Raw genomic sequence first — 17734 nt, 5'->3', positions numbered from 1 at the left:
TGTGAGCCATGACCAGCCTTTCAAAGCACTTCATGGCTACAGACGTTAGTGCTACGGGCCGGTAGTCATTTAGGCAGGTTACCTTAGTGTTCTTGGGCACAGGCACTATGGTAGTCTGCTTAAAACATGTTGGTATTACAGACACGGACAGGGAGAGGTTGAAAATGTCAGTGAAGACACTTGCCAGGTGGTCACAGCATGCTCGCAGTACATGTCCTGGTAATCCGTCTGGACCTGCGGCCTTGTGAATGTTGACCTGTTTAAAGGTCTTACTCACATCGGCTGCAGAGAGCATGATGACACAGTTTTCCAGAACAGCTGGTGCTCTCATGCATGTTTCAGTGTTATTTGCCTCAAAGTGAGCATAGAAGTAGTTTAGCTCGTCTGGTAGAGTTGTGTCATTGGACAGCTCTCGGCTGTGCTTCCCTTTGTAGTCTGTAATGGTTTTGCAAGCCCTGCCACAGCCGATGAGTGCCAGAGCCGGTGTACTACGATTTTATCTAAGTCCTGTATTGATGCTTTGCCTGTTTGATGGTTCGTCGGAGGGCATAGCATGATTTCTTTTAAGCTTCCGAGTTAGAGTACCGCTCCTTGAAAGCAGCAGATCTAGCCTTTAGCTCAGTGCGGATGTTGCCTTGTAATCCATGGCATCTGGTTGGGGTGTGTATGATCACTGTGGGGACGACATCATCAATGCACTTATTGATGAAGCCAATGACTGATGTGGTGTATCCTCAATGGTAGGAATCCCGGAACATATTTCAGTCTGTGCTAGCAAAACAGTCCTGTAGCTTAGCATCTGCTTCATCTGACCACTTTTTTTTATTGATCTAATCACTGGTGCTTCCTGTTTTAGTTTTTGTTTGTAAGCAGGAATCAGGATGATAGAATTATGGTCAGATTTGCCAAATGGAGGGCGAGGGAGAGCTTTGTATGCTTCTCTGTGTGTGGAGTAAAGGTGGTCCAGAGTTTTTTTTTTTCACTCGGGTTGCACATTTAACATGCTGATATAAATTTGGTAAAAACGGATTTAAGTTTCCCTGCATTAATTAAAGTTCCCGGCTACTAGGAGCGCTGCCTCTGGGTGAGCGTTTTCTTGTTTGCTTATGGCGGAATACAGCTCATTCAATGCTGTCACAGCCTCAGTCTGTGGTGGTATGTAAACAGCTACGAGAAATACAGATGAAAACTCTAGGTAGATAGTATTCTCTAACTAAGAATCAGTTGAAATAGAGGTAGGCTAATTCAAAGAGGACTATTCAAACAGGCTAAAATTATTTATTTGCCCATTATTGTTTCTGTTTAAATTTAGGCAACCTAAACTGTGAGTTTTCCATTCCATGTTAATCGGATTGCGTGCTTGTTTGAAAAGCAAGCACACATTTAATTTACTAAACTTTAAACTCATTTGTTTGCACATCATGCTCATTGCCCTGTCATACTTTTTAGGCTCATTATTTTGCATAGGTTTTAGGCCTGGCTGCTACCGTATGTTATTTTGCGTCAAACTGCTCAAAGTGTTTCCGAGACTCTTTTGTGTAGTGCGCTGTTGCAACCTGATCTGCAATGATATATTTCTACCAGCTCTTTCGTACCATGTTGCACTTACCGAGCAAAGTTGAGGCATTGTAACGACTGTTTCAATTGTGTTGATACTCGTATGTGTACATATCAATACACATTGTTAGCCCAATCAAAAGCCGTAAGTGTCGCTTCAAAGTGTTCAATTCTTAAATGAAATGTGTAGCAGGCGCGCGAAACCGTAACCTCCGGATGGCCTGCTTTGGTCAAGGGGCGTGTTTTAGCCTCGCTTTCCTCAGTACTGCACATCCGAGGTTGCGGCTAGCTAGGAAATGCTATTCTCCTTGTCAAAACTGGGTCGACAACTTACTCGCTTCCATACTATGATAATAAATTAGCTAGCTATGTTTAATGTCAGTATTTGGAAACGATTGGGCGTGTATTTAAGGGAGGACTGAGGCAACAGACGTTTGATCAACGAAATATACTGTACTGGCTTTTGGTGTTGCAGGGTGAGCTAACGTTAGCTAGCTAATCTAGCCAACGATAAACCTGCGTTTCATTCCCGGTTGCCGAACTGCCAGTGAAGGTAAGATAACTCCGTTGTTACAGTTTTCAACGACGATGATTAGCTGGTTCATATCATACACTCCTATATGTTAGGGGCTGCATTTGACTTCACAGTAACGTTAGTTAGCCTGTAGTAGCAGCTACACATTAGTAGGTTGGTAAAAGAAGCGCGAGCTAAAGAAACTTAGCTAGCTATCCTGTTAGCCAAAGACAGCTCGTTTGGAGCAACTAGTTAGCTACCAGCGCTATCTAAAGTTGTTCAATTAGCTAGTTTCGTGTACTTAGCTAACTTAGTTAGCAAGTGTTGCACTTTTTGGGTCAGATCTTATATCGCTTCATTTTATTTGTCTGACAGTTGTAACTAGCTAGCTAACGTTAGATAGCATGTTGAATTTACGTTCGTCAGCTCTATAATGTTTAATGATTTGGGTTTGCGTGGTGTATTCAATGTGTTTAAAACAAATGGCGGACATTTTTATCTGGAAAATGGCACTTGTCATAAGTTCGCTGAGGCACACTAGGCACTTGATTGGCTTTGAGGTTGCTTGATCCAAATAACGGGGGAAATTATTGGCTGTAGCTATTGTAGGGTTGACTAAACGCTGCTGTTGGTAGTTTCTGTCTGTAATGACAACGCAAAGGATAATGTACAGAAACATCTATTCGTGATTTACTGGCTGTGGAGAGTACTGTAGTAGACTACAGCTAGTTTATTATGTGTTGACTGTGATGTGCAATCCACTATTTGACAGTAGGGCGCCTTTCATCCCATTTGAGTATAGCCATAGCTCCTATACTATCAGTTAAGCCGTAACTCCTCCTCAATGACCTGCCAAAATAAAAAAGGTTGCATGGTTACTTTGTTCATATTCAGTCTGTGTGTCACTCACTGTCAATGATGGTTGAAATGTTGTGAACATGTGGTTAGATGGCTATCGTTGGCCAACTAAACATAATTTGTGCACACATTGATTGGCATAACATTTAGAAGGCAATGGTTGGCCTTTGCTGTCCATCTGTTAATAAAAATTCTTAGCTAGCCATTTCCAGTTTTGAGTTTCTAACAGTATGTTCTCTCCTTCATCTGGTTGTAGCAGTGGGTGTCGGGCGCTGCGTGGTAGGAGGCCCATGAGGAAGCCACGGCGGAGGGGCCACCTGGCCGGGGGAGGGGATGCGGGTGGGAGAAAGGCTTACCAAGCTGGTAGGGGACGAGGTGGGGCCCGGCAGCGCTCCCCTTCACCCTACAGCCTCAAGGTGTCCCCAACCAGAGAGACACTGACTTATTCCCAGGCCCAGAAAGTGGTGGAAGTAGACTTGGATGGCAGGCTCCACCGGATCTCCATCGTGGACCCTCTGACGGTCATCACAGAGGACGAGATGACGGCCCAGGACATCACTGAGTGCAACAGCAACAAAGAGAACAGTGAACAGCCCGTAGCACCTGCCAGTGCCAACCCCGGACGCAAGCCGCCCGCCATGCCCAGAGGCCGCAAGAAAGACTCCAAACATTCCTCCTCCACACAATCGTCCTCTTCCTCCACACCTCAGAACCACTGCCCCAACTCTCACTCACAACCCCACAACAACAAGACTAACTCCTCACACCACCATCATCAGACGCCCCTTCCCGAGCCCACCTTCCGCATGCTGGAGGCCTTCATCCCCTGTGCGGCGCCTTCTCTGCCCACAGCCTACTACCGCTACATAGAGCGCTCGGCAGAGGAGCAGGAGGCAGAGGCAGAGTATGACATGGACGAGGAGGACGCGGCCTGGCTGGAGATGGTGAACGCCAGGCGGGCGTCAGACGGCCACGCCACAGTCTCCCCTGACACTTTCGAACTGCTGGTGGACCGCCTGGAGGAGGAGTCTTACCGGGAGGCTCGCAGCCGGGCGCCCTCTCAGAGCGCCATCGACGACGATGCCTTCTGCTGCGTGTGCCTGGACGACGAGTGCCTCAACAGTAACGTCATCCTCTTCTGTGACGCCTGCAACCTGGCTGTGCACCAGGAGTGCTACGGCGTGCCCTACATCCCAGAGGGCCAGTGGCTGTGCCGCTGCTGCCTGCAGTCGCCCCAGCGGCCTGTGGATTGTGTGCTATGCCCCAACCGGGGTGGCGCTTTCAAGCAGACCAGTGACGGGCGCTGGGCCCACGTGGTGTGTGCCATCTGGATCCCAGAGGTGTGCTTCGCCAACACTGTTTTCCTGGAACCTGTGGAAGGGGTGGACAACATCCCGCCCGCCCGCTGGAAGCTCACTTGCTACCTTTGCAAGCAGAAGGGTCGTGGCGCTGCCATCCAGTGCCACAAGGCCAACTGCTACACAGCCTTCCATGTCACGTGCGCCCAGCGTGCCGGGCTCTTCATGAAGATTGACCCCGTGCGGGAAACCAACGTCAACGGCACCACCTTCTCGGTGAAGAAGACAGCCTTCTGTGAGGTGCACTCGCCGCCGGGCCAGGAGGGGGGAGCGGGGGGGTCGGACGAGGAGGATCCCACAGGGAGGGCGGTGGGGGGCCGGGCCAGCCGGGGGCGCAGTGCATACACAGAGGCCCCACAGGTGCAGAAGCGGAGCAAGAAGGAGGGCAAGCACGGGAAGAGGAAGGGGAAGAAGGGTCTGGAGGTGGCTGCCAACCGCGCCGCCACTACACCGATGGTCGCAGTTCCACAGATCCCCACTCAAAGGTCTGTGTTCACCAGCCTCCTCTTGTTGTTAGTGGTGCTTTAGCCAGCAGGATTCTACCTATACTGTCATGCTGCATTTGGCTCATAGGTATATGTTAGTGTGTAAGATGCTTACACGTCCATGGGGCTTCATCCTAACTCCAGATGCACGTTGACGTGCAAAGTTGTGCAAAGTTTCTTGTTGCCCATACGGAATCTTAAGTTAGGATTAGGCCCATTGTGTGAACGACAAGGATACCTTTCAAATGCTGTAGTAATGAACAGTATGCGTTTAACTCCTCCCGATGCCACACAGGTTGAACACCATCTGCAAAGGGATTCTGGTCCAGAGGAAGAACCAGTTCATGCAAAGGCTGCACAACTATTGGCTCCTGAAACGCCAGTCACGGAACGGGGTCGCACTCATTCGTCGTCTGCACTCCCATGTCCAATCACAGAGGCACATTGAACAGGTCAGAGGTCATTGGGCACTCTAAGGTCAAAGGGGCTGTTAACATCAGGGGGTTATTCTGTTGAATGCAACATAATTGAACACTGCAGATATCAGTAGAAATATACATTCTGAAGAAATATCATCGGTAGTGCTGGCTGGCTCAATTTAAAATTGTGCATGTTTTTGGAATTGTTTATAATATATTTCTATCTGATGATGATGATCAGTAAATTCAAATCCCTGGGTGCATCTCAACAATATTATGTAGAGTCCTCTTCTCCCTGAATCTTCACTAAATAAATAGTACAAAATGGACAGGTGAAAGCAAAATGGTGAATCTTTACCAGGAATTTCCCATCATGGCAGATGAAGGGAATGAGAAGACAAGTGGAAGCCACACCTCATACAAGTGAAGCACCCCCTACATTGTGTGTCGGGGAGTTGTTTGAATTAAAATCTGTGTGTTTGCAGCCGGAGCCTGATGAGAAGGTGTGTGCTGTGAGGGAGGAGCTGAAGTACTGGCAGAAGTTGCGACAGGACCTGGAAAGAGCCCGGCTATTGGTGGAGCTCATCCGCAAGCGGGAGAAACTGAAGAGAGAGCAGGTATGGAGACTAGACTGTCTGTTTATGCACTTGCTCTGTATCACGGTCTGTCCATGCTTTGACAATTCAGGTTGTTACTGAAAAAATAACTTATTCTGTGTTTTCCCCACTTAAATAAAAGGTTAAGATACTTCCTTAAAAATATCATACAGTACCTTAATTTAGTCTGAGAAATTTAGATTTATTTGTGAGTTGCTGGCCTCCCTTCCAAACTCCATCCATCTCTCTCTCACCCTCCCCAAAGGTCAAGGTTCACCAGGCGGCCCTGGAGCTACAGCTGACCCCAATGCAGGTGCTGCTGCGCTCCACACTGGACCAGCTGCAGGAGAAAGATGCAGGCCAGATCTTTGCACAGCCCGTCAACCTCAAGGAGGTCAGTCACCATGCTAATACTGTAGAACCTCAGGGATACGGCGTAACTGACCAGTCAACCGAATGGGAAATATCAAACCTGTTACTAAATGCAAAAAACTAAACTTGTGAATGCTACAGACACATGTAAATGTTGCTTACATGTGTTAAAAACATAGTTACAGTACCTGGCTAAATGGTTTGAAAATCCATGGTAATTTACTTTTTCAAATTTTTATGAAGGTTAGAAGCTGTTTTTACTTGAATTTCAAAGTCACTGACATTTTTTTCCTTCTCCGAATGACCTCCAGTACTGACGTGTCTGTGTCTCTGAGGATCAGGGAAAATGATGCACAGTCTGCACAGTACTGAGATCTGTTTTACCCAATACTGGGGATTTGATTCTTTCAAATGGTTTATGTAGTGGTGTAGGGACGTGTCCTGCTGCATCTGCCATGAGACTACCACGTGTTCTGTTCATCTTTGTTGTTTACTGCCGACAAGTCAATGTTAGACCCGTTGCCCGTTCATAGTCTGTTTCCCTCTGTCGCTTAACTTAGGGTGCTTATCTTTTTTAACCGTTCCCCAATCACCCTCATCCCAACTCCTTTGAGATCTACAACCAATTAATGTAATAAATATGATCATGGCGGCTTGGCATGGACTCAGAACATCCCATTTTGTTTCTCTATGAACAATTGTAACTTTGAGGGTGGAACAACTCTAAAACCAGGAAAGCATAATGATTTTATGTGTCCGTCTCCCTGACCGTCTTTCTGCTCTTCCTCCTCTGCCCCCCCCCCCCCCCCCCCCCCCCCAGGTCCCAGACTACCTGGAGTTCATCAGCCAGCCCATGGACTTCTCCACCATGCGCTCCAAGCTGGAAGCCCACAGTTACAACTCGCTGGCCCACCTGGAGGTAGACTTCAACCTGACTGTGGCCAACTGCCTGCTGTACAACGCCAAGGATACACTGTTCCACCGTGCTGCCCTACGTCTCCGTGACCTGGGGGGTGCAATCCTCCGTCACGCCCAGCGACAGGCCCACAACACTGGCCTAGACCCGGCCACGGGCATGCATCTTGCAGAGTCGCCCCAGAAACACGACTACTACCGCTGCACCTGGGAGGACGGTGAGTGACGCAATGGCACGAATGTTGGCTTGTTTCTGATTATGAATCTGGGGCCAAGCTCTGTAGGTCGAATGTTGTGGAGCGTCGTTATTAGAGCTGCCGTGATTCCTTATTCTACACATCAGAGCGGTACGTTTGTTCTTGTTCCATGTTGAACGTCGCCCAGGTCCCAAGTAAACCTCTAGCAACAAACATCTCTATGCTAGGCAAGTCTCTACTGCTGCTTCCTTTCTCCCCCCCCCTAAAAAAACAAACAAGGGTCAAGCGAACATATCTAACCCTGTTCTTTGTCCTTTAAAGATGCACAAGAGATGGTTTCTATTTTGGGGGTGATTTTCACAACAAAGCCTGAAAATGGAAGTGGATATACATACTTAGTTGCTGGAATTCGAATGAGACGGGGGAAATAAAAGTGGAATGAAAGGAGACTCGAAGCAGCGTACTCAGAAACCGTGGCAGTTTTAAATTTAGATAGCCTACCTGTTCTGTCCTCTGTTTGTAGCTCAGATACTTTGTTCTCATTTCTTTTGGAGTGAGCTCCAGCCTGTGCTGAATGGTGATATTTAGGGTAACACTTTCCCTGAGCTATTTTGAGTTGCTTTATTGTGTTGAGGACTTTGCTGCATTGTGGGCTATGATATAGAGTGGTAAACCCATCTGTGGCGTTCCGTCCCTGTGTAGTGGACACCCTGCTGGACCCCGAGAACCGTCTGCACATGTCTCCTGAGGAGCAGCTGAAGGAGCTGCTGGACAAGCTGGACGTGGTGGCCACCATGCGCTCCAGCGGCGCCCGCACCCGCCGCATCCGCCTCCTGCGCCGCGAGATCAACAGCATCCGGTACCGACAGGGTCAGCACCACCGCAACTCGCTCCTCAACGGAGATGTCAAAGATGAAGAGGAGGAGGGGAAAGACGCAGAGGCTGACAACGGCCTGTCTTCAGATAAAGGTGAGTGATCAAAACGTAGGCAATGTGTCGTTGTATGATGGTGACGTTTAATTACCTTTAGAAACCGCCTATTTAATGATCTGCTCTGCTGAAACGAGACCGGTTGCAATCATGAGCTAACAGCAAATTATCCTCAGGTAATTGAGCCAGGGTCCCCCCACGCACCAACCCAAAGCACTTCACTGTCTGCAGTCTAGTAAGTAGGGTCCCACATAGTGGCCTCACAACCCTCTCCAGGCGCACTCTGCGTTTCTTCTCGTCCTCTGCACCGCCACCTCATGGACTCGCCTCCATTGGCCTCATACAGTCATGTCATCCCACCTCTGACACCAATGTAGTACATTTCAGGGGGGGAACCGAGAATACTAGGAAATCGAACCTTGGTCAAGCATGCTAGTGTTTTTTTTGCCATTTAATTAAGAAGTTGTGCTAATTCACCTATTCATTTGTTTTGCTGAGTTGTGTGAACTTTTGACTTTGTATTGGACGCCCTGACTAATCACAACATGATGAAAGCCAAGACTCAATCACCAAAGTATTATGTAAATTAACTGTCAGTTTGATCAGTCCCTTTCTCCGCTTTCAGAGGACCTCAAATGTACCCCTCCCCCAACGCTGGAGCCAACGTGCCTGGCACCTCCCCCTATGCAGGGAGATGCACCCCTGGAACCCCCCACGCTGCGCCCCATGACGGGGGAGCTAAGGACCCTGGGCCATCCCAAAAAGCGCCTGAAATTGGACAGCGAGAGCTCAGATAGTGGTTCTCCAACCCTTGACGCTACAAGAAACAAGAATTGCACTAAAGCAGAAGAGGCGCCCAGTTTATACTGTGGCGGGTTGGTGGTCAACGGCCTCTCCGACACCATGTCCCCACGCCTTGCCACCGCGGGAGTAGGGCGCCGGACTTCTGTGCTTTTCAAAAAAGCAAAGAACGGAGCAAAGCTGATTAGAGAGAAAGACAGTCTTGGCGGTAGTGTCCCCCTGACCCCCAATTCCGCTTTAAGTACCCCTTTATCTACCCCGTCTAAGATCCCCCAGCAGACCTCATTCACCACACCTGAACGGGGGACCCCTAGTCAAGGTGCCATCTCAGAGGGGGAGCTGGACAAGACCCCTAACCATACACCGGAGACTAGTAAGTGGCTGAATATGAGCTTCTTTTGATTTAAGTCTAATTTATACATTTTGTAATTCAAGAATGCAATTAGCTATGCAAAATGGCTGTTGTACTTATTTGGGTAGCAGGAAAGCAAACGTGTGCAGACCTGAAACTTGCAACTACTCAGGATTGCCATTTTGCGTAGTTAATTGTGTTGCGTACTTTCATAAGTTGTAAATGAGGCTTTACACTCAGCAAGTGTCTGACAATTGGTGTCTGTCTTCTTTCAGGACTCACCAATGGGTTCAAAAAGGACAACGATGGTGGTTCTGACTCAGACTGTAGCCCCCCACCAATCCTTCACAAAGAAATGTAAGACATACGGTAACTCCTGAGTGTTATGAATTTGTGTAGTATCGTGTAATTTGGGCTGATCTCAGGTTATCCAATTTTCATTGGCCGCATTAACATATCTGCCGTACAACAGCACAGCCTACTGAAATACTGTGTACCCCTACAGTAGCGCACCACCCAAACGAAGCCTTGGAAAACCAGCACTTTCCAAAGTACCTTTCTTTGAGACTGTTACCGGGGATGCAGATTACACCGCTACAGGTATGAGAACCACAGTATCATCGTTGGACAATTTAAAATAATAGTCCACTTTATAAATGTATACATTTAAAACATGTGTCCTTAGGAAACTAACATTCAGTCATAAACGCTATGTTCACATTGGGCTTCTGAGTGGCGCAGCGGTCTAAGGCACTGCATCTCGTTTCAAGCGGCGTCACTGCAGTCCCTGATTCGAATCCAGGGACTGCAGGTATGAGACATTTAAAACATGTGTCTTTAGGAAACTAACATTCAGTCATAAACGCATCACATCCGGCCGTGTTTGAGAGTCCCATAGGGCGGCGCACAATTGGCCCAGCGTCGTCCGGGTTTGGCCAGGGTAGGCCGTCATTATAAATAAGAATTTGTTCTTAACTGACTTGGCTAGTTAAAAAAAAAAAAAAAAATATATATATATATATATATATATATATACATATATACATACATACATACATACATACATACATACATACATACATACATACATACATACATACATACATATACAGTGCCTTGCGAAAGTATTCAGCCCCCTTGAACTTTGCGACCTTTTGCCACATTTCAGGCTTCAAACATAAAGATATAAAACTGTATTTTTTTGTGAAGAATCAACAACAAGTGGGACACAATCATGAAGTGGAACGACATTTATTGGATATTTCAAAGTTTTTTTAACAACTGAAAAATTGGGCGTGCAAAATTATTCAGCCCCTTTACTTTCAGTGCAGCAAACTCTCTCCAGAAGTTCAGTGAGGATCTCTGAATGATCCAATGTTGACCTAAATGACTAATGATGATAAATACAATCCACCTGTGTGTAATCAAGTCTCTGTATAAATGCACCTGCACTGTGATAGTCTCAGAGGTCCGTTAAAATCGCAGAGAGCATCATGAAGAACAAGGAACACACCAGGCAGGTCCGAGATACTGTTGTGAAGAAGTTTAAAGATGGATTTGGATACAAAAAGATTTCCCAGGCTTTAAACATCCCAAGGAGCACTGTGCAAGCGATAATATTGAAATGGAAGGAGTATCAGACCACTGCAAATCTACCAAGACCTGGCCGTCCCTCTAAACTTTCAGCTCATACAAGGAGAAGACTGATCAGAGATGCAGCCAAGAGGCTCATGATCACTCTGGATGAACTGCAGAGATCTACAGCTGAGGTGGGAGACTCTGTCCATAGGACACCAATCAGTCGTATATTCACAAATCTGGCCTTTATGGAAGCGTGGCAAGAAGAAAGCCATTTCTTAAAGATATCCATAAAAAGTGTTGTTTAAAGTTTGCCACAAGCCACCTGGGAGACACACCAAACATGTGGATGAAGGTGCTCTGGTCAGATGAAACCAAAATTGAACTTTTTGGCAACAATGCAAAACGTTATGTTTGGCGTGAAAGCAACACATACACCATCCCCACTGTCAAACATGGTGGTGGCAGCATCATGGTTTGGGCCTGCTTTTCTTCAGCAGGGACAGGGAAGATGGTTCAAATTGATGGGAAGATGGATGGAGCCAAATACAGGACCATTCTGGAAGAAAACCTGATGGAGTCTGCAAAAGACCTGAGACTGGGACGGAGATTAGTCTTCCAACAAGACAATGATCCAAAACATAAAGCAAAATCTACAATGGAATGGTTCAAAAATAAACATATCCAGGTGTTAGAATGGCCAAGTCAAAGTCCAGACCTGAATCCAATCGAGAATCTGTGGAAAGAACTGAAAACTGCTGTTCACAAATGCTCTCCATCCAACCTCACTGAGCTCGAGCTGTTTTGCAAGGAGGAATGGGAAAAAATGTCAGTCTCTCGATGTGCAAAACTGATAGAGACATACCCCAAGCAACTTACAGCTGTAATCGCAGCAAAAGGTGGCGCTACAAAGTATTAACTTAAGGGGGCTGAATAATTTTGCACGCCCAATTTTTCAGTTTTTGATTTGTTAAAAAAGTTTGAAATATCCAATAAATGTCGTTCCACTTCATGATTGTGTCCCACTTGTTGTTGATTCTTCACAAAAAAATACAGTTTTATATCTTTATGTTTGAAGCCTGAAATGTGGTAAAAGGTCGCAAAGTTCAAGGGGGTCGAATACTTTCGCAAGGCACTGTATATATATATATATATATATATATATATATATATATATATATATATATATATATATATATATATATATGCAGTACCGGTCATAAGTTTGGATACCCTTACTCATTCAAAGGTTTTTCTTTATTGTTCTATTTTCTACATTGTAGAATAACAGCGAAGACATCAACACTATGAAATAACAAATATGGAATCATGTAACCAAAAAAGTGTTAAATATATCAAAATATAGTTGATATTCTTCAAAGTAGCCAACCTTTGCCTTGACAGCTTTGCACACCCATGTCATTCTCTCAACCAGCTTCATGAGGAATGCTTTTCCAACAGTCTTGAAGGAGTTCCCACATATGCTGATTACTTGTTGGCAGATTTTCCTTTACTCTGTGGTCCAACTCATCCCAAACCATCTCAATTGGGTTGAGGTCGGGTGATTGTGGAGGCTAGGTCATCTGATGCAGCACTCCATCACTCTTTCTTGGTCAAATAGCCCTTACAAAGCCTGGAGGTGTGTTTTGGGTCATTGTCCTGTTGAAAAACAAATGATAGTCCCACTAAGCGCAAACCAGATGGGATCATGTATCACTGCAGAATGCTGTGGTAGCCATGCTGGTTAAGTGTGCCTTGAATTCTAAATAAATCACAGTGTCACCAGCAAAGCACCACCATCTCCATGCCAAACATGTGGAGATCACTCGTTCACCTACTCTGTCTCACAAAGACACAGCGGTTGGAACCAAAAATCACACATTTGGACTCATCAGACCAAAGGACAGATTTCCACCGGTCTAATGTCCATTGCTCGTGTTTCTTAGCCCAAGCAAGTCTCTTCTTATTGGTATCCTTTAGTAGTGGTTTCTTTGCAGCAATTCAACCATGAAGGCCTGATTCACACAGTCTCCTCTGAACAGTAGTTGTTGAGATGTGCCTGTTACTTGAACTCTGTGAAGCATTTATTTGGGCTGCAATATGAGGTGCAGTTAACTCTAATGAACTTATCCTCTGCAGCAGAGGTAACTCTGGGTCTTCCTTTCCTGTGGCGGTCCTCATGAGAGGCAGTTTCATCATAGCGCTTGATGGTTTTTGCAACTACACTTGTAGAAACTTTCAAAGTTCTTAATTTTCCCGATTGACTGACCTTCATGTCTTAAAGTAATGAGGGACTTCTGTTTTTCTGCTTATTTGAGCTGTTCTTAACATAATATGGACTTGGTCTTTTACCAAATAGGGCTATCTTCTGTATTCTACTCCTACCTTGTCACAACTGACTGGCTCAAACGCATTAAGAAAATAAAATCCACAAATGTAACTTTGAACAAGGCACACCTGTTAATTGAAATGCATTCTAGGTGACTACCTCATGAAGCTGGTTGAGAGAATGCCAGGAGTGTGCAAAGCTGTCATCAATGGCTGCTTTGAAAAATCTCTCACATAAAATATATTTAGATTTGTATAACACTTTTTTGGTTACAATATAGAGAACAGTAAAAAAGAGAGAAATCCTGGAATGGGTAAGTGTCAACATTTGACTGGTACTGTGTTCACACAGCTTTGAGAGACCTTGAAAAATAGTCAGCGTCTTGATTTGAACAATATGAAAATGGTCTGTCCTGTTGCAGCCTACTTTTTCTTGGGTGTTGATAACCGCTTTCCTTTTTGGATGACAGAACTTTACCGTGTCCAAGATAAACTTCCCATTTACTGCATATTTGTATTTAGAATCGACATTTGTCTTTTCCTGTCTTGTCTCTGCAGGCAGTGGTATCCTGATGCCTTTTGAAAATGTAGTGGCGCTGGAGCCTCTGGACTTGGTCTGGGCCAAGTGTCGGGGATACCCCTCCTACCCTGCATTGGTGAGAGAATGCATTGGACAATCTGCTTGCCTACACTGAAGAGATTAGTGGTTACCTGGGCTTAGTATCATAGGGTTAACACTTGGAAATTGACTTATGGTCTGAAATGGCAGGAGATCTAAAGTTAGGCCACTCTAAAATCCACTAACACAAAGCATATGGCATTTTAGTACATATTTGCTGTTCAATAGGTTAGTTCAGAATCACAGAAACGTCCCGTACTGCTCAGCGTCTGCCTTTTTTTTTTTTTTTTTTTTTTTACACAAGTTTAAGCCACTCTAAAATCCAGTGTAACACTTAATTTGTCACATATTTGCTGTATCTAATGTTAAGGGGGTTTGAATTGTAAAAATTAAACCAATCCAATGAATCTTTTCCATTGGCCAGATCATTGACCCTGAGATGCCCCAGGAGGGTTTGTTTCACAACGGGGTCCCCATCCCTGTGCCCCCACTGGACGTCCTGCAGCTGGGGGAGCAGAGGACAGAGGAGGCTGGGGAGAAGCTCTTTCTGGTGCTCTTCTTTGACAACAAGAGGACATGGTGAGAGGAGGGTGGTGGTGTTTGACTAGCACTTAAGTGACCACAAGCTGCTCTCTAACCTCACATTATAGGGCTGCTTAATATCTTTGGGTACCTAGCTTCCTTGTAGGGCAGGGGTGTCAAACTCATTTTGTCCGGGAGCCGCACTGGGAAATGTGTTATTTCCTCGCCGTCAACATTGGAACAAAATTGTCCTATATCCATCGTTTTGGGAATTTTCTATGCTCCCTGGCTGGTTCGGTGATTATTAGTGAGCTGGACACTGTAGAAACTGTATGAATGTATGTCCATTATCATTTATACACCGTTTTGATTTGTTTTTAAAGTATAACATTTTTGTTGTATGTTTGACACCTCTGTTGTAGGGTGTACTGAAGAACATGCCCAAAAGATTTTGCTTTTGCATTGTCGAATGGCAATTAAACATATGTATTTGAGCTCAAAAACAGTTAGACAGAAACATTCCTCTGTTTATAGTGCACCTGACTTTAAAAATCCATAAGTAGGAAGTATGGTCTGTGAAGGGGGAAAAAAAGTGTTTCATATAAGAGGAAGAAGTTCACTGTATTAAAATGCGGGACTTCATTAGGGAAGTTAACCTTTATCCTGAACATACACTTTAATCTCCAGTGTCTGCTCATTGGATGTGCATGCATACGTCCCTCAGCTATAGATATATTTACTTCAACGGCCCTCCCCTCTCTTCTCCCCCCTGCAGGCAGTGGCTCCCGCAGGACAAAGTGACTCCTCTGGGTGTGGACGACACGGGTGACAAGCTGCGTATGATGGAGGGTAGGAAGACCACCATCCGCAAGTCTGTGCAGGTGGCCTACGACCGCGCCATGGTCCACCTGAGCCGCGTGCGCCGGGACCAAGCCTTTGTCCCGTCAAACTACCTGTAGCTGTGGGGACCCAAATCAGCCCCTAGCCTTAAAACAGCCGTCATTGGTCAGAAAGATCTGGATGGCTTTAAGCTTATCTGGACACTTCTCATAGGTCTGAACGGGTGTATTGCAAGCAGTATCCCTACTGGTTACACCTTTCTTTGTCCTTTCAGATCTATGCGGTGTCTGGGGGGGGTCAATGCACCTCATTTTCCCCCTATACCAATCCGGCAGTATCTGATTTCGGGCTGTATAAGGCGATATGGGGAGAGGTATCTATCCCACTTGGGGGGGAGGAGAGCATAAGGCAGCAATCCTCAATCCTGTTTCTGGAGTGCTGTAGTTCTGCAGTTTCTTTTAAATCCAGATTAGTGCCACCGTGACACCCGAGTCATCTAATCAACTGATCTTCAAGCCCTTGGTGAGTTGAATCAGGTGTTGTTTCACTGCTGAGCATGGACCTGCAATACTGTATCCAGGAGCGGGATTGGAGGTATTTATTTGTGAGCCATCTTGATGCCACCGAGAACAGATGGAGCTGCAGTAGCTGGATCAAAGTTCAACGAACACCTCCCTTTTTGTATAATGCTACTGCCAATGAATCAAATGGTTGGAAAAGAGATTTATCATATTTATATGAACTTGAAACTGTATGAATGGATCACTGCCATTTCTTACAAACAATTTTTACATTTTAATGTTTTACAAACCACTTGTTATATATTGTAAAGACACATGTGTGTGTGTGTATATATGTGTGCATATCATACTAAGCCTAATTTTATGTTGCTACTTTTAAATGCGAATTCAATCACCAATGGGGATGAAGAAAGGCCGTACATACTTATTGACTTGCTACAGAGTGTATTCAGCTTCTCTTTGTGGATCTGCATAAAGACACACAATGCAATGGCCAGTTCTTTATCAATTCTTTTTGATACAAAGAAATGTAATTTATTTATGGAAATTGGAAAGTATTGAAATGAAGTTTATATATTGGTTATAGATGGAAAATGAAATCTGTTTAAGATTATAAGATTTGCAACCAAGGTGAGCTACTGATGCAGAGGTGTTCAGATATTGCATTCAGGGGCGGACCAATCCTTAGCCCACCGTGAAGAACAGAATGTTATATTTATTATAGAATATTCATAGTATTCCAGACCGGTTTATAAAATGCAGACAAACATTGTAAGCTTGTACAAATTGCAGATTTGACCTACTCACCAAATAACCTGTCTGAATCAGTATTTTCTCATGTGGGTAAATAAATTGTTCTATCCAACAAACTTTTGAAAATCTTTTTTTGATTGGTTGGAATCTAGGTGTGACAATATTACCAAATTACAATAAGGTCGACACTTGGGAAAGACATAATTTTGCATGTTATCTGGTTTAAAAATATATATATAATAATCCACTGAATGATAAATAACATGCTTACTCAAATTCTTAAGTATTTAGGTGGACAGTAAAACCTGTGGACAGCAGACCAGGTTTATTTTATCATGTACAATAACGAGGAAAATGTAAATGAGGCGCTCCAGAACCTCAAAGCGTCTGTATGGCCACAGTCAATGTACAGGGTATGTACGATACAGTTGATTTAAACTGAAAATATTGACAAATCTGAAAGGGAAAGTGTCATTTCAGTTAGTAATGGACATGGAGCAAAGAAGCCCTGCGCTTCCGGATAACCTCATTTTCTATATAGCTAATATCTTCTCCAGATTTGTTCACTCAATATAGCTCAACAACCCCATAATGCACAGCTCTACTGTAGTAATTTCAAGGACACTTTTGAAAAGTGTATATACAGTATACTAATCTTTTAAACCCATTATAATCCACTGAATACCTTGTTAATTTAATACAAAAGGTGGTGGCAGGTGAACTGTCAGCAAATTATAAAATGCTAATTGAATTGTGTACCCTCTTCCAAAATTCATCTTTGAGTTTGGCTTGTTTAATGTTTGCATTTAGGCTCCTCCATTACCCCTGCTGCATCTTGCTCTTCATCTTCGCCACAGAGACCTAATATTGATCTTAATAAATCTGCAGGTAGCCTAGTGGTTAGTGTTGGCCCAGTAAACGAAAGGTTACTGGATCGAATCCCAGAGCTGACATGGTAAAAATCTGTCGTAATGCTCCTGAGCAAGGCAGTTAACCCACTGTTCCCCGGGTGCCGAAGACGTGGATGTCGATTATGGCAGCCCCCCGCACCTCTCTGATTCAGAGGGGTTGGGTTAAATGTGGAAGACACATTTCAGTTGTACAACTGACTAGGTATCCCACTTTCCCTTTTTCTGCTTGTGCCAATGTCTTCCATTCATCAAATTCCTTCTGTTTTGCTTCTTGGTGTCTTTAATGAGGCTTCTGCCTCTTCCTGCTT

General features: G+C 44.8%; 1 protein-coding gene across 2 annotated transcripts; it reads left to right on the top strand.

Annotated features, from left to right (window-relative positions):
* The first annotated feature begins 1752 nt into the window (after positions 1-1752).
* On the top strand, positions 1753-16631 carry brpf3b (bromodomain and PHD finger containing, 3b). 2 transcript variants are annotated; one of them, XM_036988102.1, is made up of 13 exons: positions 1753-2110; positions 3189-4772; positions 5068-5224; positions 5677-5808; positions 6053-6181; positions 6980-7292; positions 7974-8240; positions 8827-9375; positions 9630-9711; positions 9860-9954; positions 13819-13916; positions 14304-14458; positions 15177-16631. In XM_036988102.1, exons 2-13 carry the CDS (start codon positions 3220-3222, stop codon positions 15358-15360), a joined length of 3714 nt encoding a protein of 1237 aa, XP_036843997.1. In that variant the 5' UTR covers positions 1753-2110; positions 3189-3219; the 3' UTR covers positions 15361-16631. The 2 variants fall into 2 exon arrangements, with proteins under 2 accessions (XP_036843997.1, XP_036843996.1); XM_036988101.1 differs by having other exon boundaries at positions 1754-2110; positions 3186-4772.
* Positions 16632-17734: the final 1103 nt, after the last annotated feature.

The sequence above is a fragment of the Oncorhynchus mykiss genome, chromosome 9, assembly GCF_013265735.2.
Source record: "Oncorhynchus mykiss isolate Arlee chromosome 9, USDA_OmykA_1.1, whole genome shotgun sequence".
Classification (NCBI taxonomy): domain Eukaryota; kingdom Metazoa; phylum Chordata; class Actinopteri; order Salmoniformes; family Salmonidae; genus Oncorhynchus; species Oncorhynchus mykiss.
The sequence above is the reverse complement of the archived record's forward strand: the minus strand, read 5'-3'. Positions and strand labels throughout refer to the sequence as shown.

What these genes read in the sequence shown, in the direction of transcription:
- brpf3b (XM_036988102.1), top strand. Translation starts at nt 3,220, where the DNA reads ATGAGGAAGCCACGGCGGAGGGGCCACCTGGCCGGGGGAGGGGATGCG. An exon ending in AGCCCGTCAACCTCAAGGAG is followed by an intron (nt 6,182 to 6,979) that starts GTCAGTCACCAT and finishes CCCCCCCCCCAG; the next exon opens with GTCCCAGACTACCTGGAGTT. An exon ending in ACCCCTCCTACCCTGCATTG is followed by an intron (nt 13,917 to 14,303) that starts GTGAGAGAATGC and finishes TCCATTGGCCAG; the next exon opens with ATCATTGACCCTGAGATGCC.